The 26,091-nt window shown below is 39.7% G+C and overlaps 2 protein-coding genes across 8 annotated transcripts in view; both read right to left on the reverse strand.

The window, feature by feature from the left end:
* Positions 1–551: 551 nt before the first annotated feature.
* On the reverse strand, positions 552–26,031 carry LOC113455052 (uncharacterized). Of its 4 annotated transcripts, XM_087928307.1 has the most exons (3): positions 8,521–8,633; positions 5,429–5,508; positions 552–3,941 (listed from the first exon to the last, which is right to left on the reverse strand). In XM_087928307.1, exon 3 carries the CDS (start codon positions 3,646–3,648, stop codon positions 2,269–2,271), a length of 1,380 nt encoding a protein of 459 aa, XP_087784433.1. In that variant the 5' UTR covers positions 3,649–3,941; positions 5,429–5,508; positions 8,521–8,633; the 3' UTR covers positions 552–2,268. The 4 variants fall into 4 exon arrangements, with proteins under 4 accessions (XP_087784433.1, XP_087784435.1, XP_087784432.1 ...); XM_087928309.1 differs by lacking the exons at positions 5,429–5,508; positions 8,521–8,633 and adding an exon at positions 25,972–26,031; XM_087928306.1 differs by lacking the exon at positions 5,429–5,508 and having other exon boundaries at positions 8,521–8,652.
* LOC113454221 (uncharacterized) overlaps positions 19,612–26,091 on the reverse strand; it is a 221,445-nt gene continuing 214,965 nt past the window's right edge. For 3 of the 4 annotated variants that reach the window (XM_087928364.1, XM_087928365.1, XM_087928363.1), the window contains exon 2: positions 19,612–21,600. In XM_087928364.1, the coding sequence (XP_087784490.1) occupies positions 19,679–20,902 (1,224 nt within the window). In that variant the 5' untranslated portion in view covers positions 20,903–21,600 and the 3' untranslated portion in view covers positions 19,612–19,678. Of the gene's footprint in view, positions 21,601–25,971; positions 26,073–26,091 lie in introns of those variants that run through there. The other variant, XM_087928362.1, reaches the window with a different exon arrangement.

Raw genomic sequence — 26,091 nt, forward strand, 5'->3', positions numbered from 1 at the left:
CGTATCCTTCAAAGGGATCAGATGCAATGTGACCTAAAAAACTGTAACTTTTTTGTAACTAAAAATTCTTTGCTGTCTCCCAATCCCAGCAAAATCAGGATAATCTTATCTGCATAGCTAAAATATTACTTTTGGTGCTACAAATAATGTTCCTCTCTATATTTGAAGGATAAATATTTGAAAAAAAATTAAGGAGCTCTAGGAAAGATATGAAGAACAGGAAACGTCTCCCATGTGTTGGGAACAGAGTGATGGATTACCCTGTCTCGATCTTTATATAAATGCTGGCACTTTTCTTTTCCCCCCTCAAAATCTACTCATGATTCTTACGCAATGCTGTTTTAGAAATGAAATATAATCTACTGTACACTTTTTAAAAAAAGTATCAGCCCCTTGGTGCTGCTCTTACCCCCCTGCCATCAAAGACTAACAAGGAGGCAGGCACCTCCAAACAAAGGAGATCACAACAGGAGTTGAGAATAAACCTGGAGACTCTGTGGTCAAACTTGCCTCTCCTCTCTCTTCAAGAAAGCAGAACTCTTGAAACAGGAGGGATTTCAAAAGGAAACTTTTATTGAGAGACAGTAATAGTAGAGCAAGGCAGGATCTGAAGTTCCTGCTCAGAACCGTTGTTAAAATTTGTAGAAACCCATCCTCTCTGTCCAGTCTAAGGCAAGCCCGTCCACAGGTGCGAAGTTGTTGTGAGGACTCAGAGTTGAGAAGGTGGTAAGATGTTATTCTCAGGCGCTGCTTGCTCGTTCTGTTGGAGCTGAGACAAAACAGATGGCCACAGGGAATTCCTTCCCTCTCCCATTCCCAGGAAAGTACATCAAAGTTGAGAAAAGAACAGAAACGGGGAAAAGGTCATAAAATGGCATTCAGAATGGCGGTGTCCCAACAGGGATCTATGGGGACCTGACACACAATCTCTTTTCCCAACTCAATATTCCTACAGCTCTTCTCCATGAAGGTCACCTGAAGGACATAACAGCCTTTACATCTGAAATTTTACACTGCTTTTGTCACTGCCCCAAACTCCTCCAATATATTTGCTATTCATGTGGTTTCTTCCACGTTCGTTTCTCATTCTTGACACAATCTGAGCAGACATGCTTGGTGCAATAAATTTCTGGAATTGTTAGGAAAGAATAAATGTTGATCCCTCTGCAATTGTTAGGAAAAAATGAACAATTTCTCTTCTCCTCTTGTTTTCTTCTTGTATGAGGAGCCACAATCTCTAACTATAGCCTGAGTGCTCTTATCCTGAAGAGATGCTGGCTAGGAAATTCTAGGGATGAAAATATCGAGGATACCCAGGGAGAAAGTGGGGACCCTGCATGTGACATTTATATCATTTATTATGATAAAAATTGAAAGAACTGTTCTGACCAAGACTTATTGACATACTAACAAACACATTAGTCCCCCAAACCCCTTTTTTTAATTTCAACGGCTGTGAATTTTAGTCATTCACAGCCTGTAATAAGTCTCAAACAGTTTGTAAATAGTCCCATGGAAGTCTGCCAAAGTCCTTCAGGATAAGTCTAATAAGCACGCACCTTTATCTTCCTTGTGAATGCTGCCAACAACTAGATTTCCAATTAGTTATACAAGGCCAAACGGAACACAAATTCAACACAGAGTTTCAGGTTTCAAACTGACCAGTCCGAACAAAGTTGCTTCTTGCAAAGGTTCCTGTACCTTTGCTCCTCCTTTATGTCTTATGGGAGGGCCAATCACCTCCAAACCTTACTCCCGAGTCACCCCGTTTGTGTTAACTATTCTTGCCTTCTGGCAGCTTTGTGCATGTGCACACTGGGAACAGGCTCTCCTTGTTCCTCTGTCTTGCTGCTATCAGATTCTCGAGGCTCTGGAATCAGCACATAACTCCCATATGGCCCTGGCCCCATCTCTGTATCGGATGCAGGACCTTCGCCCGAGTCCTCCCCAGATTCCCAGACTGGCCTATGTTCCTCCCCACTGCCCAACTCTGCCATCTCCGCAGGCTGCCGGCAGACCACAACAAGAACACTCCTAAAAAGATTTTTGCAGAGTTGTCCAATTACTGTAAAAAATCAATATCTATCAACTTCTGCTGCTGACGGCCAAATAGTCCTTATCAAATTAACATGTTCCAATTTTTTTCTTTCCTCCTTCCCATCTAATACTATGACATATTAAATGACAAAAAATCAGGCAAATTCTATATTGTCAAATTAAGGAGTCAATTTTTCAGCTGAAATCATGATAGGACATTTCAAATGAAATTCAAACCTTCTCTACACTCATCAGTTTGGGCCTCATGTGGATTTTCTTGTGTGCAATAAGGTTGGAAGGTTTCCTGAAGGACTGTTCACACTCGGGGCACTTAAATGGTTTCTCCCCCGTGTGAATAAGCATATGATTTAGAAGGATATCCTTAGTACTGAAATCTTTCCCACAGTCTGGACACTCATACGGTTTGTCTCCTGTGTGAGTCCTGTGGTGTCTCACAAGGTAGGAACTCTGACTGAAACTTTTCCCACAATAGGGACATTCAAAGGGTTTCTCTCCTGTGTGAGTTCTCTGGTGTCTAACCAGGCTGGAAATCTGACTGAAAGTTTTCCCACAGTCCGGACACTGAAAGGGTTTCTCTCCTGTGTGAATCCTCTGGTGTGTCACCAGGCTGGAATTCTGACTGAAACATTTCCCACAATCGGAACATTTAAAGGGTTTCTCTCCTGTGTGAATCCTCTGGTGGCTAATAAGGTTGGAATTGCTATTGAAACTGTTTCCACAATCAGAACATTCAAAGGGTTTCTCTCCTGTGTGAGTTCTCTGGTGTTCCACCATTTTGGCATTCCTATCGAAACTTTTACCACAAATTGGACATTCAAAGGGTTTCTCTCCTGTGTGAGTCCTCTGGTGTCTAACCAGGCTAGAATTATCACGGAAACATTTTGCACAGTCAGGACATTCAAAGGGTTTCTCTCCTGTGTGAGTTCTCTGGTGTGTCATGAGGCTGGAATTCCTACTGAAATTTTTACCACAAACTGGACATTCAAAGGGTTTCTCTCCTGTGTGAATCCTCTGGTGGCTTATAAGGTTGGAATTGTTACTGAAACTGTTTCCACAATCAGAACATTCAAAGGGTTTCTCTCCTGTGTGAGTCCTCTGGTGTCTAACCAGGCTGGAATTATCACCGCAACATTTCCCACAGTCAGGACATTCAAAGGGTTTCTCTCCTGTGTGAATCCTCTGGTGTGTCACCAGGCTGGAATTCTGACTGAAACTTTTCCCACAGTCTGAACATTTGTATGGTTTCTCTCCTGTGTGAGTCCTCTGGTATATTATCAGGTTGACCTGCTTGCCACACTGAGACAACTGGAAGGGCTTTTCTCTGGTGTGAGTCTTTCCATGAACAACCAGAATGCTGTTTTGACTAAAGCTTTTGCTGCATTGGGAACACTGATATGGCTTTTCTCCAGTATGGATCCTCTCGGGCATAATTCTACAATCTTTGCTTTTCCCACAATAGGCAGCTCTGTGAATCTTTTCTACCACTGACATTCCTGGATTCTCAAGGATGTCAAAAATACCCTGAATCCCTTCTTGGATGGAGTATTGATTCAAGCTACTATTTCCTTCCTCACAGGGCAAGGCCTGCATTATGGTTTACTGTCCAAGTGACCTTTTCCTTCCCACTGACTTCCAGATATTTCCCTCTTTTTCTGAACTAGGAGATTATCCCCCTTGATATTTTGATATGTTTTTTCCACAAACTCTATTTTCTCCAGATCAAAACTCTTCTCCTGGTTTTCTCTTCCTTGTCTCTCAGCTGCTGGGGAAGAAGCATTTTGGGGTTTTCTGGAGGAACTAATAAGATTTTTATTGCATTTCCTTTGCATTTTAATGCTGCTGTGATTCAGTTCTCCACGGTGCTCTCTTTGACATTCTTTTGCCTGTTAGATTCACATAAAAGGGTTGGTTTAATTATGGTTCATAAAATGGCTACATGATATTTTTTAAAACACAGATCGAAAGGCATACATTCCAATAAAAATCATAGATGGCAAAATGGTGACTTAACCTCTTACATTTATTAAAATTCATTATCAATCTACATGTCTAGTGAGATCCAAGCTCAGATACCCATTCAGTTATGAAATGTGTTTGTTGGCTTGGATCAATCATGAGTTCATAGAATTCCAAAGAGTTATCATCAAATATATCAGGAAGTGCTGGGGTCAAATTATGCATAGATACATATGTGGGTACACTCATATTTTTTGGCCTAATTCTCAGAGTGATGGGGTGGGGGGTTAATTGATGAAATGATCCCAAGATCTGCAGCAAGATTTAAAGGATCGTTTTTGCCCATGGAAGTTCACCACTCCAAATAAGAAAAAGGCAGGAAATATTGTCTACAATCATGCTGATGACATCCCAATTCAGCTAGTCCTCACTTACTAAAAGCCACTGGGACTGGCAAGTCCATTCCTAAATGGCGAGGTCGTTAAGTTTGATATCACTTAACTATGCCCACTTAGAAAATCCTGGCTGGGGTCATTAAGTGAAATAATGTGCAATGTAACGCGACTGACTTGTCAATTTCCAATTGATTTTGTTTGTTAGGAGTCAGTTGTGTATATTTTAAATGGAAAGTCTGTGGGACACCACTACCATCTTTTTAAAAATATTATCATTTTTTTATAATGTAATTTTCTTTGTTACATATAACATTTCCGTATCTACAATGGCAGTGTGCTGTTTGGGTACAATCTCTTTTAAACACAAGTAATAAATGTTATACATACAGTAACTATAACTATTATTCTCAAAATCTATTTACCATCTTGATTTATCCTTATTAAACATTTCCCATTATTCCCCCTCTATTCAGCTTTATCTATAATCGGTTAATATCAAACATTATGAACATCATATGAACATCACATTTATAATCATTATCTTCTAATTCTGTTAATCATCATGTTTATTTAGCCTAATTATTCGATATTGCTTTATTTAATTACACATTTATTTTATCTTTGTTTACATATCTACCTTCATTCTAAGTTTCTAACTTCTGCTTCTATTTTCTAACCATTGATAAAATAGTTCCCAAGTTAAAAAGTATTCTGTTTCTTCCTTATCCTTAATTTTCAATGTCAATCTATCCATTTCAGCACATTCCAATATTTTTTTATTAGATTTTCCTCTATAGGTATATTTTCATTTTTCCAATTTTATGCATATACAATTCTTGCTGCTGTGACTACATGTAAGATTAAATATGTATTTATTTTATTATATTTCTCAAGTAAAATACCCAACAAGAACGTCTAGTTTTAAGTCTATTTGTTGTTTTATCATTTCTTCTAACCACCATTTTATTTTTAACCATACTTTTTTACCATAGGACAAGTCCACCACAAATGATAAGAACCTGGTATCTGTTTGCATTTCCAACATCTGGGAGATAAGTTTTGAAACATCTTTGCCATTCTTGCTGGTGGTAAATGCCACCTATAAAACATTTTATAAAGATTTTCTTTACAGGCTGTTGACATCGTCAATTTATAATTTCCTTCCCAGAGTTTTTGCCATTTGTCTAGTTCTATGGCATATCCAAAAATTTTGAACCATACTATCATAATTTCTTTTACTTGTTTCTTCCATTTTAAAATTCAATAAATATCTGTATATTTTTTTACTAATTTATCATCCGTCCCTAACAATATCTGGTCCAATTCTACCGGCTCCTTGTAAAACCCATACATTTCTGCATCTTTCTTATATCGTGATTGCATTTGTATAAATGGCCACCAAACCAAATCAATTCTTTGATTTTTTTAGTTGTTTCGATTTTAATTCCCCTTGTTCGTTTAGGATATCTTTATATCTTGTAATTTTTTCCAGATCAAGAATATTTGGATGTATTAGTACTTCCATTGTGGATAGCCAGACCGGTATTTTCATATAGTTTCTCTTTAATTCTTTCCCATACTAAAAGTGGAGCGTTTCTAATATAATGTCTTTGAAAGTATCTATGTATTTTATTTTTCCCATACTACATAAAAATTATTTTTTTGATGCTTTCAAATCCAACAGCAATCAAAAGATACTAAAAAGGTTTTTTTTAAAAAGGGGGGGGAATGGATTCAAAAAGCTACAGGCCAATTAGCCTGATATTAGTACCTGGGAAGATCCTGCAAAAAGATTATGAAGCAAGAGGTCTGCAAACACTTAGAAGCAAAGTTATAAACAGAAATCAACATGGGTTTGTCAAAAACAGATCATTCCAAACAAATGTTATTTCATTCTTACACAAAGTAACTAAATTAGTGGACCAGTCAAATACATAGTATAATTGGATTTCAGTAAGGCCATTGACAAAGTAGACCATAACCTATTGGTACTTGTTGATAAATTAGAAAAATGTGGGATAGGTACATCCATCCACACAGATGGATTCACAACTGGCTGATAAACCACACTCAAAGTTTATTCCTTAATGGGACTATATATGTAGAGAAGTAAGCAGTGGGTTCCACAAGATTCTGTTTTAGTGGTCTTTAATATCTTCATAAATGCCTTAGATTAGATTAACAGAGTTGGAAGGGACCTTGTAAGTCATCTAGTCCAACCCCCCACCAAAGCAGGAGACCCTACCTATACCATTTGACAAATGGCAGTCCAATCTCTTATTGAAAGTCTCAAGTGATGACGCTCCCAAAACTTCTGAAGGCAAGCTGTTCCATTGGCTCTCACTGTCAGAAAATTTCTCCTTATTTCCAGGTTAAATCTCTCCTTGTTCAGCTTCCATCCATTATTCTTTGTCTGGCCTACAGGTGCTTTAGAAAATAGCCCCTTCCTCTCTGTGGTAAACCCCTCAAATATTGGAACACTGCTATCATGTCTCCCCTGGTCCTTTTCTTCACTAGATTATCCACGCCCAGTTCCTGCAACCATTCATCGTATGTTTTAGCCTCCAGTCCCCTAATCATCCTGCTTGTTCTTCTTTGCATACTTTCTAGAGTCCCAGCATCTTTTTTATAGTGTGGTGACCAAAACTGGATGCAGTAATCTAGGTGTGGTCTTACTAAGGCAGAAATGGTATTAGTATTAGTACCCATACATATCATATAAAATTGTTTATCTTCTTGTTCTCTGATTTCAAATGTCAATTTATACATTTCAGCACAGTCCAGCTTCTTTAATACTCTGGGATGTAATCTGTCAGGTCCCGGTGATTAGTGTTCATCAAGATCAGACAGGTGTTCATTTACTAATTTTTTGCTTATTTTAATTTTTATTTCTAGCCTGTCTTTTACAGTTATGTTTTTTGGTAGGTTGGGCTATAATTTCTTTTTGGGTGATGAGGGAATCGAATGGGAACTCATTAAATTTGAAATGACACGAAGTTGGCAGGAATAGCCAACACCTCACAAGATAGGGTCAAGATAGAGAATCTCGATAGATTTGAACACTGGGCCCTACCTAACAAAATGAAATTTGATGGAGGAAAAAAAATAAGGTTTTACACTTATGCAAGAAAAAGCAAATGTACTAGTACAGAATAGGTAGAACCTGGCTCAAGCAGTAACTATGAGAGGGACCTTGAAGTCCTAGTGGACAATCATTTAGATATGAGCCAGTATTGCAGTGAAAAAATATCCAATACAATACTAGGCTGCATTTAGAGAGTGATAGAATCAAGATCATGTGAAGTACTAGTACCACTTTATAAAGAGTAAGACCACACTTAGAAAATTGCATACAAGGTTTTCACCATACCATTAAAAAAGAGATGTGGAGACTCTGGAATGAATGCAGGAAAGACCAATAAAGATGATTAGGGGGCTAGAGGCACAAGCATATGAAGAATAGTTGCAGGAATTGGGTATGTCTAGTCTGGTGAAAAGAAGAACTAGGGGTGACATGATAGCAGTCTTCCAATACTTGAGGAATTGACACATAGAAGAGGGGGGTCAACCTATTCTCCAAAGCACCTGAAGGCAGGACTACAAACTGGATGGAAACTAATGGAGAGAAGCAGCCTAGAACTAAAGCGAAATTTCCTGACTCTGAGAACAATTAACCAGTGGGAGGGTTTGTCTTCAGAGGTTCCCATGGGGGCTCCATCACTGGCGGCTTTTAAACACACAGGACAGACATTTGTCTGAACTAGTACTGGGTCTCCTGCTTGAGCAGGGCGGAGGAACAGAAGACCTGCCAGGTTCCTTCCAACCCTGTCACAATCCTCCAGTGATGTGAGCCGTCACAACCTCTGAAGGGGAGCCATTCCCAAAGGACCCACCTTCGCTTGAAAGAGGCTTTTGAGATCTTCCCACCAGCAGAAAATTGCAGCCACCAAGTTTCGCAGCGTGCAGCCCCAGCGGGCTCCGATCTGGGGAGGGAAGAAACCTGCAGCTGACACGCTTCAGCCCAGTTGCTTCTCTGCTTCCAGGCCGCGGAGGGAACCGAACAGCCCGACTTGCTCCCGGACTCTCCTCTCACCTGCCGCCCCCAACTCACCTGCCAGCGGCTGCTTCCATCCTGGGAAGAGCACAGAGGCCGCCCCGCCCACCATCTTCCTCCCATGAGCGATTCAGAAGAGGAAGTTCGGCTATCCCAAAGATGCTTTTTCAAAAGGCAACGGGACTTTCTTCTACTCTTCCCGTCGCCTCCCAACCTTTCTAGCAGTAAACTCGATGGTTTTAACTCCTTTAAACTCAACCACAGAAACCGCCCGCTGCGCTGTCGGCTTTCTAGGCACAGGTGTTCCCTGTTTGACCCCTATCTCCAGATAAGGCGTTTGCAACTTATTTCCACTGATTAAAAGCTATTACGTCGTTTTTGACTTCTACCAAGCGACCTTTGCAATTTATCCTGGTGAAATGTGATGCTGCTTAGCTTAACGAAGATTAGCTGAGCCCTAAAAGTTCGTGAAGGTTTTATAAAATTAGGGTTGACTCTCAGTGGAGATCAAAGCTTCTCTACACCCCAGAGCTTTATGACTGATTTCCTGTGGCTCCCAAGATTTTAGGACATGGCAGCACCATCAGGCCAGGACTCTCCAAGGGAGCCAGCTTCACTCCTGCTGGCGAGGGCTGCATCCAAGAGCATCAATCACTTGGAGGAGATTTTACATCTGCCGAATGCCATGTGTAAATTCTGTAAATTCGCTTGCACTGAAGTCTCCCTTAGATCACAGAAAGAAACATGTAGGAGAGCCTTGAAAATGGAGCCTAAGAAAGAGGGCCTGATTGCCTATATATGATAGAAGAAATACACCCCCCCCAAAAAAAAAATTGTAAAAAGAAAAGCCAAAATAGAATAGCCCAGCAAACCACATGCAAACCACCCTGCAATGCCATTTTAATGCAGATTTAATAAGGTATGGATGGTGAGGATAGGGGCTATTGGTTCTGGGCTCTGTTGTATGGAGGAATCTGCAGTCAAATAACCTCAAACTTTTATTGATTTCCTTTTCATTCAGGTACTCAAGATGGCATACAAAGCACTTCCTGGGTAGCATGCTGTAATTTACAGGAGGCATCGCCAACCTTTTGAACCTCAGGGACCACCAAACTCATAATTTTAAATTCCAGGGACTGCTAACTGGTTCTGTGGGTGTGGCCTAATTTATGGGCATGGCTTGGTGGTCATTTGACTGGCTGGGCATGGCTTGTATGTAAATATATTTATATAAATATCGGGTTTTTTTATAAAAAAGAGCAACTTTTACTCAAAAGCAGGCAAAGCAAGCAGGCAGATTGAGTTGCTCACAGAATCACAGATTCATTCAGAGATCAATCTGCCATCGGCTAGCTCAGTCTGTCACATAAAATTTGCTAGCAAGCAAACTCACAAAATTAACTCACAACACACTATGTATGTAAATATTGATTTGTTTTTATTAAAAAAGAGCAACTTTGATGGTCGGAAAAAAAGGAAGGAAAAATAGCAATTTAGCGGGCAACTTTGCTGGGTAAGGAGTGAGTGGGCGGGGAGGGTTCCCAGGGTCATATGGGCGGCACAGCCTTGTGTTTCTGCACAGCCTGGATTAATTGCTTTGGGGGTTGCTCTGGTGGTGACATTTCTCTGTGGACCACCAAAATTTTCTTGCAGCCCATTGGTTGGCGACAGCTGATTTACAGGGTAAATGTACTCCCTGACAGCCTCCCTACCTATCATGACATACCTTTACCCTCTCGATATTCCATAGCTCATGGAAAGTGTCTTTATGCTTAAGCTAACACTGTATTACAAGTCATAGCTTTCCATCCAGCGTCCTTGAGTCTTACACTAGATGTTTTAGTTTGGTGCCTTCAGGTCAGTCAAGTCAAATGGTTTCCGTCCTTTCTTGCTTAGGTCTAGGCCTGATAGGATTGTCCAAAATTGCAGATGGCTTCACACTTTAGGCAGACTGCAACTGATTCATGTGTTGAAAGGCTGACAAAATGCCTTTCTTCTGAGGATTCGATTTTCCCGCTGGGAGAGCTCCGGTGCAAGGATACAGACAACTGCTTGAAAGCTGGATCATTTTATTTTTCAGGAAGGCAAGAGATAGCAAGAAGTCTGTGTTCCTGGGCTAGCTACCTTTGTATGGTAAGTCCCTGATTTTTATACCTTTTTCTCATTTTGTGTGTATGTGCTTGTGTTTGTATTTCTTAATGTTTTAAATCCTGTCAAAGGTTGTCTTCATTTCCGCCGGAGGGTAAACTCCGCAGGGTGCAGAAGGCAAACTTTGCGGGGTGGTTTGATTGGATTATCGGTTTTGTCCTAATCTTTTTTTGCTTAATGGTTTCTTATATTTGTTTTGTGGCAATCTCCTGTCTGTCTCCTTTGCAATATATTTTGTGTCTTTTGTCTGTTTGTTTTGCTGATTTGGCATGTCTTGTGTTTGTAAAGGTTTTCTTTTCTTGTTTCCTTAGTTTTCTTAATTATTTGGGCTTTTGTCTAAGGGGCTTCTTTAATACCTTTTATTTGATTTCTTTTCCTATGCAAGTTTGTTTTATGGCTGACTTGATGTTCCCTTTGGGCTTTTCCTGCTTGGGTGACACCACTGTCCTCGTGAAGTTTCCTTTCCACACATGATTGTGCCTTAGTAGATAATCAAAGGCTGCCCATTTCCAAGGATTGCTTCCTGAACCTGCCTTATTTTATTGCATCCAGGATTTGTGAGGCCAAATTAAGATTAGCCAGTCTGCAAGCCAGACTATGAATATTTTTGAAGTTGCATGCAATGAGCCCTGGGACTCCTACTAATTAGAGCACCAGTTCAACATATTCTGCCTTACTGGGCAGCTGGGCAGTATCATTTGTGAGTCACAATCAGGACTTGGGGTTTGGAGATCTCTTTTCTGCTACCTCTTCAGTGAGAAAATTGACTGTAAGGGTCATGCCCTCTCCTCATGGAACAGGCAAGAGGATGTTCAGGAAGAAAGAATTCAACAATACTTACAGGAAGCAAATTTGCCCCAGATACCCAAAGATATTGTAACAATGTTAGAAAGTAATATAACAATGATGGAATTAACAGAAGCTTTAAAAAAGCAAAACATTGGGAAACCAGTAGGTCTGGATGGTTTGCCAGTGGAATTTTATAAGACATTCCAGGAAACATTGAATCTTCACTTATTAGAAATTTTGAATGAAGTTATGACAAAGAAGAAAATATCCGAAACTTGGTCAGAAGCTTATATCACACTTGTGCCGAAGGAGGACACAGACACGCAGCAAGTTAAAAATTACAGACCTATATCACTATTAAATTCAGATTATAAAATTTTTGCTTCAATTCTGGCAGAAAGACTGAAAAGATACTTAAACAATTGTATTCATCCTGACCAAAATGGATTTCTGCCGAAGAGACAGATTAAAGATAATATGAGAATAATTTTAGATACACTGGAATACTATGAGGCACATCCTGAAAAACAAATGGCTCTGATGTTTATAGATGCACAAAAAGCCTTTGATAATGTGAATTGACGTTTTATGCTGTTACAATTGGACCAAATGGGCTTTGGTAAAAAATTTATTCAAGCCATTGAAACGATATATCATAAACAAACTGCAAAAGTTATGATAAATGGAGAATGAACAGACTTTATAGATATAAGAAAAGGGACCAGACAAGGCTGTCCACTGTCACCTCTGTTGTTTGTGTTAACACTGGAAGTGCTGAATAGGAACATCAGAGAAGAAAAAGAAATAAAAGGAATGAAAATTAAAAAAGAAGAGTATAAATAACAAGCTTTTGCAGATGACCTGGTATTTATATTAGAGGATCCATTAGAGTCTGCACCTAAATTGATAGAAAAGATAGAAGAGTATGGGAAAGTAGCAGGTCTGAAAATAAATAAAGATAAAACAAAGATTTTAGCAAAGAACATGTTAGTAAGATGAAAGAAAGCATTGGAGGAAGTTTGGGGGATCCAAGTCACAAACAAGGTTAAGTATTTAGGGATACACATAACACCAAGGTGTAGCACACTTAAGGAGGACAATTATCTCAAACTTAAACAACAGATTGTGACAGATTTGACAAAATGGGAAAATTTACAATTATCACTGATTGGGAGAATATCTACAATTAAGACGAATGTATTGCCTAGAATCTTATACTTATTCCAGACAATTCCAGTCAGATTAGGGAAAGCATTTTTTGAAGATTTAAAATAGTGCTAAAATACATTTGCCAGGGGAAGAAAGTGAGAATAAAACTTAAATTGTTACAAGATGCAAGAATAAGAGGATTTGCTTTGCCCAATTGGGAATTATACTACCAAGCGCTGAGTCTGATGTGGGTAAAGGAGTGGATAACAGTAAGGAATACTAGACTTCTGAATCTAGGAGGGCATGACCTGCTGTTAGGGTGGCATGCCTTCGCTTTCCTCTGGTATAACGGAACTAAAATGCAGGGGTATTTTAGAAGACATATCCAAGAAGCCTTGTTTTTAAACTGGGAGAAGATAAAAAAGCAATATTATTTAAAAATTCCGCTATGGTTATCTACTATTGAAGCTTTTTCCTATCCAATAATGTATAAAAACAAACAAACAGTTAGATATGGTGAGATATTGAATGAAAAGGGTGAACTTAAATCTATGCAAACGTTGGAAGAACAAGGTGTAAAAATGAATTGGTTTTCATATTTGCAAATACAATCTAGATTTGATAAAGATGTTAAAACAGAAGGTATTTATGATAAGTTGGCTGATTTAGATAAAATTTTGACAAGTACTGATGAAAAAATAATAAAAAAACTTTATGGACATTTGCTAGAGTTTAAATTAGAGGAAGAACAGGTGAAAGAAACAATGATTGCGTGGGGGAAAAATTTCGGATATGGGATTGATTTAGATAAATGGCAAAAATTGTGGTCTCAAAATTATAAAATGACAATGTCAACTGCATATAAAGAAAATTTGTATAAGATGTTTTACAGGTGGCACTTACCCCTGATGAGAATTGCGAGGTTCAAGAATAAATCGGATAAATGTTGGAAATGTCATCAGATACCTGGTTCATATTACCACATGTGGTGGACATGCTCAGATGCAAAAAGATATTGGACTATAATCCACACATGATTGGAGAAAATGGCTAAACAACACATAGACTTTAAACCTGAGATATTTTTATTGGGAATTATACCAGAAATATATTGTAAAGAATTGAAATATTTGATTGTAAATGTTTTAACAGCGGCTAGAATTGTATTTGCTAAGAATTGGAAAAATGAAAAAATACCTATGCAGGAGGAAATTATTAAGAAAATCATGGACTGGACTTCTAGTTTGAGCTTCTTCGGCGACAGACCAAAACCTTGTCTCTCCGAGGCTTTGATCCATGCTCGCCGCTGGAGCGTCCCAAGCCGGCTGGTTTCGGAGCTAAGCCATCCCGTAGACGTGGTGAAGAGGGAGGAAACTGCCTGCAGGGTTGAGGAGAGCCGCATCTCCCCTCCCCAGCTAGCCATTACTCCCTTTCCCGAAGGCGGTTGTAGCAGTGGTCAGAAATGGCCACCACAAAGTGGACAGGGGAGATGCCAGCTGTGAGACCGGGATTATCACATCCAAAAGAAAGCAAGCCAGCAAAATAGTAGGGCAAACAAGAAAAAGGATGTTTTGTGAGGGAAATAAACAGAATAAGCACACCGATCACATGTCACCTTATTATAATTTCCGCTTTAGTTTGTGACCAGCACAATTCCAATCATTCCCCGTGTGCGGTGTGCTGCAGACTTGGGAGTTGTTTTCCCTTCATCTCTTTAGTAATGGAGTTTGCGTATCTCCCAAGGAGATTTTCTTCAGTCTATGCATTTGGGACTTCTGGGCATAGGAGAGGGTAGGTGACAGTACTCGACGCCTAGGAGCAGGGAGACACAGGTTGTGTTCTCCACTCACTCATGGAAAGTCTCCAGTGGTTATCCAGACAGACCACTGAGTTTACATCTTGGTTTCTCTTCACGCCAGTCCTGATCTGCTCCTGGTCACCACGTATCCTTCAAAGGGATCAGATGCAATGTGACCTAAAAAATTGTAACTTGTCTGTTTGAATTGGGTTGATGAAATGAACAATCTTGGAATTCTTTGCTGTCTTCCAATCCCACCAAAATCAGGATAATCTTATCTGCATAGCTAAAATATTATTTTTGGTGCTACAAATAATGTTCGTCTCTATATTTGAAAGATAAATATTTGAAAAAAAAATAAGGAGCTCTGGGAGAGAAATGAAAAACAGGAAACATCTCCCATGTGTTGGGAACAGAGTGTTGGATTACCCTGTCTCGATCTTTATATAAATGCTGGCACTTTCCTTTTTTCCCCTCAAAATCTACTCATGATTCTTACGCAATGCTGTTTTAGAAATGAAATATAATCTACTGTACACTTTTTTTCTCACATTTCCCCAGCAAGGGGGAAACCACAAAAGTATCAGTCCCTTGGTGCTGCTCTCACACCCCTGCCATCAAAGACTAACAAGGAGGCAGGCCCCTCCAAACAGGAGATCACAACAGGAGTTGCGAATAAACCTGGAGACTTGCCTCTCCTCTCTCTTCAAGAAAACTTGCCTCTCCTCTCTCTTCAAGAAAGCAGAACTCTTGAAACAGGAGGGATTTCAAAAGGAAACTTTTATTGAGAAACAGTAATAGTAGAGCAAGGCAGGATCTGAAGTTCCTGCTCAGAACCGTTAGGTTAAAATTTGTAGAAACCCATCCCCTCTGTCCAGTCTAAGGCGAGCCAGTCCACAGGTGCGAAGTTATTGTGAGAACTCAGAGTTGAGAAGGTGGTAAGAAGTTATTCTCAGGTGCTGCTTGCTTGTTCTGTTGGAGCTGAGACAAAACAGATGGCCACAGGCAATTCCTTCCCTCTCCCATTCCCAGGAAAGTACATCAAAGTTGAGAAAAGAACAGAAACGGGAAAAGGTCATAAAATGGCATTCAGGCCCTCCCTGCCAGAATGGCGGTGTCCCGACAGGAATCTATGGGGACCTGACACACAATCTCTTTTCCCAACTCAGTATTCCTACAGCTCTTCTCCATGAAGGTCACCTGAAGGACATAACAGCCTTTACATCTGAAATTTTACACTGCTTTTGTCACTGCCCCAAACTCCTCTAATACATTTGCTATTCATGTGGTTTCTTCCACGTTCGTTTCTCATTCTTGACACAATCTGAGCAGACATGCTTGGTGCAATGAATTTCTGGAATTGTTAGGAAAGAATAAATGTTGATCCCTCTGCAATTGTTAGGAAAAGATGAACAATTTCTCTTCTCCTCTTGTTTTCTTCTTGTATGAGGAGCCACAATCTCTAACTATAGCCTGAGTGCTCTTATCCTGAAGAGATGCTGGCTAGGAAATTCTAGGGATGAAAATATCGAGGATACCCAGGGAGAAAATGGGGACCCTGCATGTGGCATTTATATCATTTATTATGATAAAAATTAAAAGAACTGTTCTGACCAAGGCTTATTGAGACACTAACAACACGCCCTTTTTAGTCCCAAAACCCTTTTTTCTTTATTTCAATGGCTGTGAATTGAGGCTTCCGGTTTGCAGGGCTTCGGCGGCAGGCAGGGATCCACCATCGTGCGTGGTTTCTGCCTGGGCTCGCTGCTGGAGCGCCCCTAGCCAGCTGGCTTCAGGGCTAAGACACCCCATAGAGGTGGTGAAGACAGGGAGACCCAGCAGGGCCGAGGGGAACCGCACCTCTCCTCCTCAGCTGGCTAAACTCCCTTTCCCGAAGGTGGTCAGAGCGGCGGTCAGAAATGTCTGCCTCAAAGAAGCACTCAGCCGGAAAAGAAAGTGCAGGAGGAAGTTAAGAAGTGAAAGTTCTTTTCAGCAGGATAATTGGGACAAAGAAGGAACTATTTTTGATGAACATGTGACCCTATTGGGGGAGAAGAAGGAGGAAGAGGAAGAGGAAAAGGAAAAAGGGATTTTAAAACCTAAAAAAACAACCAAAAAGATAAAAATGAGTTGAAGGGTAGATATAAGGTTAGAAAACAACAGGAAGGGGAAAGCACAAGAAGAAAAGGGAGGTGGAAAGACAAAGGGGTAAACAGGGTAAGGAAAAAGAATAAGCAAGGGAGAAAGGAAGGTGAGAAGTCTCAATGATGGGAAGCAAGATCTGAAGAAACAAAATTTATTTAGAGACAATGGGTAAATTTAATTGAAAAAGGGATTCTGTAAGGTACATAAGATTGTGTTATTATAGGCATTTATAGAATAAAATGTTTAAGATATAAATATATAAATAAGTATCAATAAATGCGATTAAAATGGTTTTGACAGGGTACTACCTATATTATATATCTATAAATTTCTTTTTATTGTCGTTCTTTCTTTTTCTTTTTCTCTTTATATAATATATTGTGTGACTTTAGGATGTGCTAAACAGAATCCCAATACAAGTTATGTGTGATATTAAGTATTATTAGGTTGGGGAAAGAGTTAAAGGCGTCATACTCTAATTAGTGTACAGGAGAGGTTTTGTTTAAAGAGAAAAAATGAATGGATAGCTGAGAACAGACAAAGAATGTTAAATATTATGACTTGAACTGAGATAAGTAGAATAAAATTAAGAGAGTTAAAAAAAAAGGAAGAAGGTATATAGAAAATGGAAAACGGTAATAAGATATGGAATGATATATAAAAGGAACATGATTTTTGAAGAGGTGTCTGTATGATGAGTTTTAACCGGGATCAAGCAACTTTCAGAAAAGATGTTTTATGATTTTATGTTTACGTCTTGTTTGTTTTTTTATTGGAAGAGAATAATGAAAATGTATAAGATGGATATAAAAAATGTACACAATCTAAAGTTAAAGAGATATATAGTTTGAATAAATAGAAGGAAAGGAAGTAATAAAGAGAAGTTTGGGATAAGATATGAAGATGAACAGATAAGGTAAATATATATATCAAATTGTGCTTGTTTGGAAATGTGATAACTTGGAATAATTCTGTCTTTAAATAAGATGTTGTATTGGCTTTTTAAGAAAAAAAACCTCTTATGTCATTATATTTTATGTTTTGTTTGTCTGTGTATTGTTTTGGAAAATCAATAAAATTTGTTCAAAAAAAAAAAAAAGAAGTGAAAGTTTTTGGCTGACCGGGACAAAAAGTAACAACTAAGGTACCCTGGAATTTAAATTTTGCAAAAGATACATCGCTCCCAAAGAAGAGTTGGAAGCAGCGAACGAAAGTGAAAAGGGAAAGTTTTTTTTTTCTTCACTCTCCTTCTTCACGCTGACAAGAAGATCTGAATAAAGAAATCGGAAAAATCCGCTTTGGCACCAGCAGGTCATTAAACTGGAAATATAATTAAATGCCAAAGGGACAATAAAGATTTCCGAACACTAAAAAAACTCTCTTTTTTTGCTATAAATGGGAAGGGAGAGGAAAAGAATAAGGGCAGGACTTGGAAGGAGGAGACTGCTTGGAATTTAAAAGAATTTAAAGTTAAATCTTAACAAAGATACATTTTAACTGGAACTTTGCAACTAAACAGTAACTCCAAGAAGAGAAAGTGTTAAAAGAAACAGCTTGTGTGTATTTGGATTGTTTGGTGACTTTGGGACTTTTGGAAGTCATATTTGAATGACTAAAAACAATTGGGTGGTTGTTTAAAAAAAAACTCTACAATGACATTACCTCTGGATGAACTGAATGAACTGGATGAACTGAAAATCGAATTTAAAAAATATAAAGAAGAGGAACAAGAAGGGAAGGGCTCCTTTGGTTCCATTTTTCAATTCTTAGAAATGGTGATTGGTGTCTACAAGAAACAACAACAAAAGACTGCGCAACAAGAAGATTGGGACAAAGAAGAAGCCATTTTTAGTGAACAAGTAATTCTATTTGAGGAAGAAAAGGGAAAGGGGGGAAAGAGAATGGAGAATTTAAGACCTAAAAAAACAGTCAAAAAAGGGAAAAATAATGTGAAAAGGGGATATAATGTTGGAAAGCAACAGAAAAGAGGAATACAGAAGAGGGAAATGGAGGTGGAGAGACAGCGGGGTAAAGGGGAGAGAGAAGAAAGGGAAGAAGGAAGGGAAGAGAAGTTACTAAGGTCTGGAGCAAGATGTAAAGAAACAGGATTTATTTAGAGATAATGGGTGAAAATTTAACTGAAAAAGGGATTCTGTAAAGATACATAAGATTGTATTGTTATATTTGTAATAGAATTAATGTTAGAAAATTGGAAACAACATGATTAAAAAGTGGAATAAAATAGTTAGTGTAATTTAGTGAAACTTTTGTGAACAAAATAAATGAAATGAAATAAATGAGAGAATTGAACTAGGAAGGAATGGGAACATTTTAACTAAACATTTTATAAAATATAAGTGAAGTGGGAGGGAAGTAATTATGGAAAGTTTATAAGTGTTTCCATAGAAGTATGATACTTATTTGAAAAGTAATGTGTAAAATGTTCAAGATTTAAATGAATATTAATATTAATGATAGAATTGAATTGGTATGGATTGTTGTTTTAATTATGTTATATATTTATAATTTTTTCTTTTTTAAAAAAAAATACATGGTGTAGTTTTAGAATGTACCAAGGAGAGTTTCAGGTTTCAAACCGACCAGTCCGAACAAAGTTGCTTCTTGCAAAGGTTCCTGTACCTTTGCTCCTCCTTTATGTCTTATGGGAGGGCCAATCACCTCCAAACCTTAATCCTGAGTCACCCCTTTTGTGTTAACTGTTCTTGCCTTCTGGCAGCTTTGTGCACGTGCACACGGGGAACAGGCTCTCCTTGTTCCTCTGCCTCGCTGCTATCAGATTCTGGAGGCTCTGGAATCAGTACATCACTCCTATATGGCCCTGGCCCCATCTCTGTATCGGATGCAGGACCTTCGTCCGAGTCCTCCCCAGATTCCCAGACTGGCCTATGTTCCTCCCCGTTGCCCAACTCTGCTGCCATCTTCGCAGGCTGCCGGTAGACCACAACAAGAACACTCCTAAAAAGATTTTTGCAGGGTTGTCCAGCAACTTCTGCTGCTGATGGCCAAATAGCCCTTATCAAATAAACATGTTCCATTTTTTTTCTTTCCTCCTTCCCATCTAATACTATGACATATTTAATGACAAAAAATCAGGCAAATTCTTTGTAATCAAATTAAAGAGTCAATTTATCAGCTGAAACTACAATAGGATATTTCAAATGAAATTCAAGCCTTCTCTACACTCATCACTTTGGGCCTCATGTGGATTTTCTTGTGTGCAATAAGGTTGGAAGGTTTCCTGAAGCACCGTTCACACTCGGGGCACTTAAATGGTTTCTCCCCTGTGTGTATAAGCATATGATTGAGAAGGCTATCCTTAGTACTGAAATCTTTCCCACAATCTGGACATTCGTATGGTTTGTCTCCTGTGTGAGTTCTCTGGTGACTCACCAGCCGAGAATTCCAAAGGAAACATTTCCCACAATCTGGACACATATATGGTTTTTCCCTGGAGTGAGTCCTCTGGTGTGTCACCAGGCGGGAATTGTTACTGAAACTTTTTCCACAGTCAGGACATTTCTCTCTTGTGTGAGTCCTCTGGTGTTTCACCAGGTCTGAATTCCGACTGAACCTTTTCCCACAATCAGGACATTCAAAGGGTTTCTCTCCTGTGTGAGTCCTCTGGTGTGTCACCAGGCTGGAATTGTGATTGAAACTTTTCCCACAATCAGGGCATACAAAGGGTTTCTCTCCCGTGTGACTCCTCTGGTGTAACACGAGCTGGGAAGTATGATTGAAACTTTTTTTACAATCAGAACATTCAAATGGTTTTTTTACTGTGTGAGTCCTCTGATGTTTCACCAGGCTGAAATTCTCACTGAAACATTTTCCACAATCAGGACATTCAAAGGGTATCCCTTCTGTGTGAATTCTCTGGTGGCTAATGAGGTGAGAATTTCTAATGAAAGTTTTCCTACAATCAGGACATTCAAAGTGTTTCTCTCCTGTGTGAGTCCTCTGGTGTATCACCAGGTTGGAATTTTGACTGAAACCTTTTCCACAGTCAGGACACTCAAAGGGTTTCTCTCCTGTGTGATTCCTCTGGTGTCTAACGAGGTGGGAATTGTTACTGAAACTTTTCCCACAATCCAGACATTCAAATGGTTTCTCTCCTTTGTGAGTGCTCTGGTGTTTCACCATGTTGGAATTTGTAGTGAAACTTTTCCCACAATTAGGACATTCAAAGGGTTTCTCTCCTGTGTGAATCCTCTGGTGTGTCACCAGGCTGGAATTGTGACTGAAACTTTTCCCACAATCAGGACATTGATAGGGCTTCTCTCCTGTGTAAGTCCTCTGGTGTATCACCACTTTGGAATTTTGACTGAAACATTTTTCAGAATCAGGGCATTCAAAGGGTTTCTCTCCTGTGTGTGTCCTGTGGTGATTCATCGGGCTGCAATTGTGACTGAAACTTTTCACACAGATAGGGCATTCAAAGGATTTCTCTCCTATGCGAGTCCTCTGTTGTCTTTTGAGGTGGGAATTTCCAACGAAACTTTCACACAATCTGGATACTCATACACGATGTGAGTCCTCTGATGCATCACCAAGTTGCCATGCTCACTAAAGTATTTTCCACATTGGAGCACTTTTAAAACTTTTCTCCTGAGTGGATCTTCTTGTGCATAATCAGCTATAATTTATAATCTGTTTTTCCTACAATAGGCGCATCTATGGAGCTTTTCCAACACTTATATTCTTGAAGTCAAAAATATGTGTTATCCATTGTTTAGTAGTGTTTTGATTAAGGCTGAGTTTTCTCTCCCTGAGCAAGGCCTGCGTCTCTGTCTGCCTATGTGGCTCTCCAAGTGATTTTTTCCTCCCCAATGTCTTAAAGATATTTACCTTTTTTTCCAAATAAAAAATAAGCTCCCTTGACTTTTCATGTAGTGTATGCTTGAGTTCTGTATAATCTATATATCCCAGTTTGAAATATTTCTTAATTTTCTCTCTTTTGTCTATCTGCTGCTGGAGAAGGAGAATTGTGTGAAACATGAAAAATATTTTAATTTCTGGCTTTTCTTTCCTTTTCAAAGTTGATTGTTATTGTCAGTTATCCAGTGTGCTCTTATTGTCATCTTCTTTGCCTATAGGATTCAAAGAAAAGTGTAATGTTAATTGTTTATGAAATTGTTGTACAAGATGTAAACAAAATTTTAAAAAATATACGTTACAATGAAAAAGCAAGCATGTCACAATGCTAGAATAACATCTTACATTAATCATGATTTATTTGACACATGAAAGACTGCCAAGGTCCAAGTTCAACTATCCATTCAATCATGAAATTCTCTTGTTGATTTGGGTCAATCAAAAATTCTTACAGTGTAAAGGCTTATCATCAAATCTACCTGGAAATGCTGGGTATAGAATATTCTAATTGCATATATATGCACACAAAGAGAAATACAGATACAGACACCTGCAAAGGTAGCTGAAAGAGGACTGTGACCTGATTGGACCATGTGATGAATGTGTGAACTGGGGGCAAAAACTTTGGGTTTTGATGTGGGTGGGGAAAACCTCGGTGTCAGGATTCTAGCAGTTACCCCCATTTAAATCATGAGTCTCGAGCCAAACTTCCAAAACTTAAAAAGGATTTATTGGGAGTTAAACTGTCCGGCACTGCCTGGGTGTAGCTGACAGTGAGACACATAATTCATTGTCACCCTTGACTCTGATTTTCCCCCGCCCCCTGGGTGTATCTTAATTCATATTCTCCAATGGGACACATCCATAGCCCAGAGTCATCAATCATGCTCTCCAGTTAGAATTTTGCACGGCAGAAACTTCGGTCACCTAGTTGCTATCTTTGAAAACGTTTATGGAGTGCAGTTTTGGTTTGCAAGTGGTTGCACTGCTCCTCCCTCCCTTTTTGTTGGCAACTCTAAAAAGATCATAGAGATATTTTATGAGTTGACATTCGGGTCCTTCAGAGTTGGGTTTTCACTAGCTGTGCCAATAGGGCATTTCCTAGTAAATTCTTACTTTGAAGAAACTTCATGCCTCAGAGTTTTGAGTCCCTTGGGACTGTTACTTGGAACCCTGACATTGAGATAATTTTAGAAATGTGGGGCTATACTTGATGACACGGTGCCTAAAGCTTCTGCAAAATTTGAAGCACCTGTTTTGCTCATGGAAGTCATCAGCTCCAAATATGGGTAGGAAATACTATCTGGAGCCACTCTGGTGAAATCCCAATTCAAGTAGTCCTCACTTATTGATCACAATTGGGACTGGTACCTGGACACTAAGCAGTCCGATCATGAGCATGTTGTCACACAAGACTGTCAACTTACACCTGTCCCTCTGCAGTTGTTAAGCAAATCGCTGTGGGTTGTTAAAGGCAATTTCACATGACTGTGACTTGCAAATTCCTGCTGGTATCTCCATTGATTTGCTTGTCAGAAGCTAGTTGGGAAAGTCACAAATGGGGATCATGAGTGTACAGCAGCAATCGTATATGTGCACTGGTTGGCAGAACCAAAATTGGTCCATTTGTTTTTCCTGCACCTTCAGTCAGCAAGGCTGCTTGAGAGGAAGCAGTTGCACCCCTCTTCACAGGAAACAGCTGTGGAAGGGTGATTTAACCAGATGCTGGGTAAAAGTGTGTTTGTTGGGAACACCTGCTTGTTTTGATGTGCACTTTCCCAGCTCTGCTGGATCCTGTCTCTTGAACTTTGGACTGTGTTTTTGGACTCTGAATCTCAGACTTTTCTTGTGGACTTTGGACTTGACTCTCAGATCGTGCTTTTGTTGTTAGAACTTTGAACTTATGGCTATCATTACTTCCCTCTTTGCCTCATGGTCAGCTAGAGCCTACATTTTACAGCAGGGGAATCCAGACTGGGGGCTGAGGGCTTGGGGCGGAGCTTCACTGGCACCATTGGCGCTTCATTTGACATTGTGATCAGTGAACAATAAGCAGACACTACTTAAACCTTGCCTTGCCAACATGACTTGGTTCAGAACACTGATGCAGTTCCCATCTTCAAAAAAGAGAAAATTTTTCACAAAACTACATACCAATCAGCCTGATATCAATGCCTGAGAAGATCCTGAAAAAGATAACCAAGCAACAGATCTACAAACACTTAGAAGCAAACAAACTTATAACCGAAAGCCAACATCAGTTTGTTGAAAAAAGATCATGCCAAACAAATCTTATGTAAGGCATCCAGAAAGTATCCATGATATCGATCACTCCGAGACATTTTCTCTCCAATTGATTTATTTAGAAACAGATCTGGTATGTCAAAGGTAATTTCCCAAAGTGAAATTATTTTCGCTTGTTACACAGAATCCACTTTCTCTCCTTCCACTTCTACACTTCATAAATCATGAGAACCAATTAACTGCAACTGGAATTTCTTCATACGACATACAGAATAACCTTGAACTTTTCAACTCCTCCACCACCCCCTTCCATGAAATGTGACAGCTGAATTTTGAGAAAGTGACTAAATCAGTAGAGCACCAAAATGCCGTGGACACAGTATACTGAAATTTCAGTATGACATTTGATAAAGTAGAACACGATCTACTTCTTAGTAAATGAAGAAAATGTGTAATAGATAGCATCATCATCGGATGGATTGGTAACTGGCTGACAAAGTGCACTCAATGGTTAGTCAATGGAACTACATCTATATGGAGGGAAGTAAGCAGTGGGGTACCCCAAAGCTCTATCTTAGGCCTAGTATTCTTCAGTATCTTCATAAAAAATTTCAGTGAGTGAATAGAAGGGGAACTCATCAAATCTGGAGATGACACTAAGCTGGCAGGAATAGCCAAAACACTAGAAGACAACCTCAAGATACAGAAGAATCTTGATAGATTTGAACACTGGGTCCTATCCAACAAAATGAAATTCAATGGAGAAAAAAATTATGTTTTACGCTTAGCGAAGAAAAACCAAATGTCAAGGGAGAGAATAAGTACAACTTGGCTCAATAGCACTAACTGCAAGATAGATCTTGAAGTCCCAGTGGACAATCACCTAAATATCACTTAAACAGTGTGATGCAATGGCCAAAAAAATAATGCAATCCTAGGCTGCCTAAACAGAGGACTAGAATCAAGATCACATGAAGTATTAGTACCAATTTGTAAGGCTTTGGTAAGATCACACTTGGAATACTGCAACCAGTATTGCTTGCCACAACATAAGAAAACAGGTGTTCAGACTCTATAAAGAGTGCAGAAAGGAGCAGTAAGGATTAGTAGGCTAAAACATATAGGGGAAGGGTTGCAGGAATTGGGAATGAATAGTCTTGTGAAAGGAAAGACTAGGAATGACATGATAGTCATCTGCCCATGCTTGAAGAGTTGCCACAAAGAAGAAGGGGTCAATCTATTTTCCAAAGCACCTGAAGGTAGGATAAAAAACTGGATGGAAACTAATCAATGAGAGAAGCAGCCTAGAACTAAGGAGAAATTTCCTGACACCTAGAACTATTGGTAGAATGATTTGCCTTCAGAAGTTGTGGATGCTCCATCACTGGTGTCTTTTAAACAGAGACTGGACAGCCATTTGTCTGAAATGATACTGAGTCTCCTTGTCAGGCTACAGGACTTTTTCCCATTCAATTAGCAAGAATGAACTTCTGAGAACCAAACGTATCAAAAGGAATCCTTTATTGAGATGAGACAATTCATGTCGGAGCTCAAAGCAGCGTCTGAGGTCCCTCAGGCATACAGGGATACATAAGGGAGTTTAGAACCCCTCCCCTTATCTCGATGTGTATTTAGAGAAACAAAAGCCAGTATGTTAATTCCCCCCACCCCTTTCGTAGGAACGATCTTTCTCAGTTTCCCAGGACATACCTAATTTTCCCCCCACCCCTTTTTTAGAACGAACTTTTTCCAGAGTTTCCCCGGATGCATCTCACTGTGGAATTTTTATGATCTTCTCATCTCCTGGCTGTGTCTCTCGGAGGTGATAGGTTCTGGCCATCTGGCTTTTCTCCCTCCATTGTATCATGTGTGGTTTATACGAATTCGATAGAAGGTTAAATATATTCAGGTTATATCAAGAAAGGATTTCTTTATCAGTCCCCCCCCCTTTTCTTCTTCCACTGAACAAATGACAGATACACGGATCTGACACTCCTGCTTGAGCAGGGCGTAGGAACAGAAGCCATGCAAGATCCCTTCCAGCCAACCCTGTCACAAGCCTCCAGTGACGGAGCCCCCACAACCTCTGGAGGGGAGCCATTCCCAAAGGATCCACCGTCATTTGAAGGAAACTTTTCAGATCTTCTCCCCAGCAGAGAATCGCAGCCACCAGTTTCACAGCGTACAGCCCCAGCGGGCTCCCATCCGGGGAGGGAAGGAACCACCAGCACCAGCAGCTGACACGCTTCAGCCCAGTTGCTTCTCTGCTTCCAGGCCGCGGAGGGAACCGAACAGCCCGACTTAGTCCCGGACTTTCCTCCCACCTGCTGCCCCCAACACACCTTTCAGCTGCTGCTTCCATCCTGGGAAGAGCACAGAAGCCGCTCCGCGCACCACCTTCCTCCCATGAGCGATTCAGAAGAGGAAGTTTCTCTGTCCTCTTTTACCATCCTTTCTAGCAA

The sequence above is a fragment of the Pseudonaja textilis genome, chromosome 2 (assembly GCF_049901715.1).
Source record: "Pseudonaja textilis isolate UNSWEBS1 chromosome 2, rPseTex1.2, whole genome shotgun sequence".
In the NCBI taxonomy this organism is placed as follows: Eukaryota; Metazoa; Chordata; class Lepidosauria; order Squamata; family Elapidae; genus Pseudonaja; species Pseudonaja textilis.

Excerpts from the sequence above, each read along its gene's own strand:
- LOC113455052 (XM_087928309.1), bottom strand. The coding sequence starts at position 3,648 with ATGCAGGCCTTGCCCTGTGAGGAAGGAAATAGTAGCTTGAATCAATAC.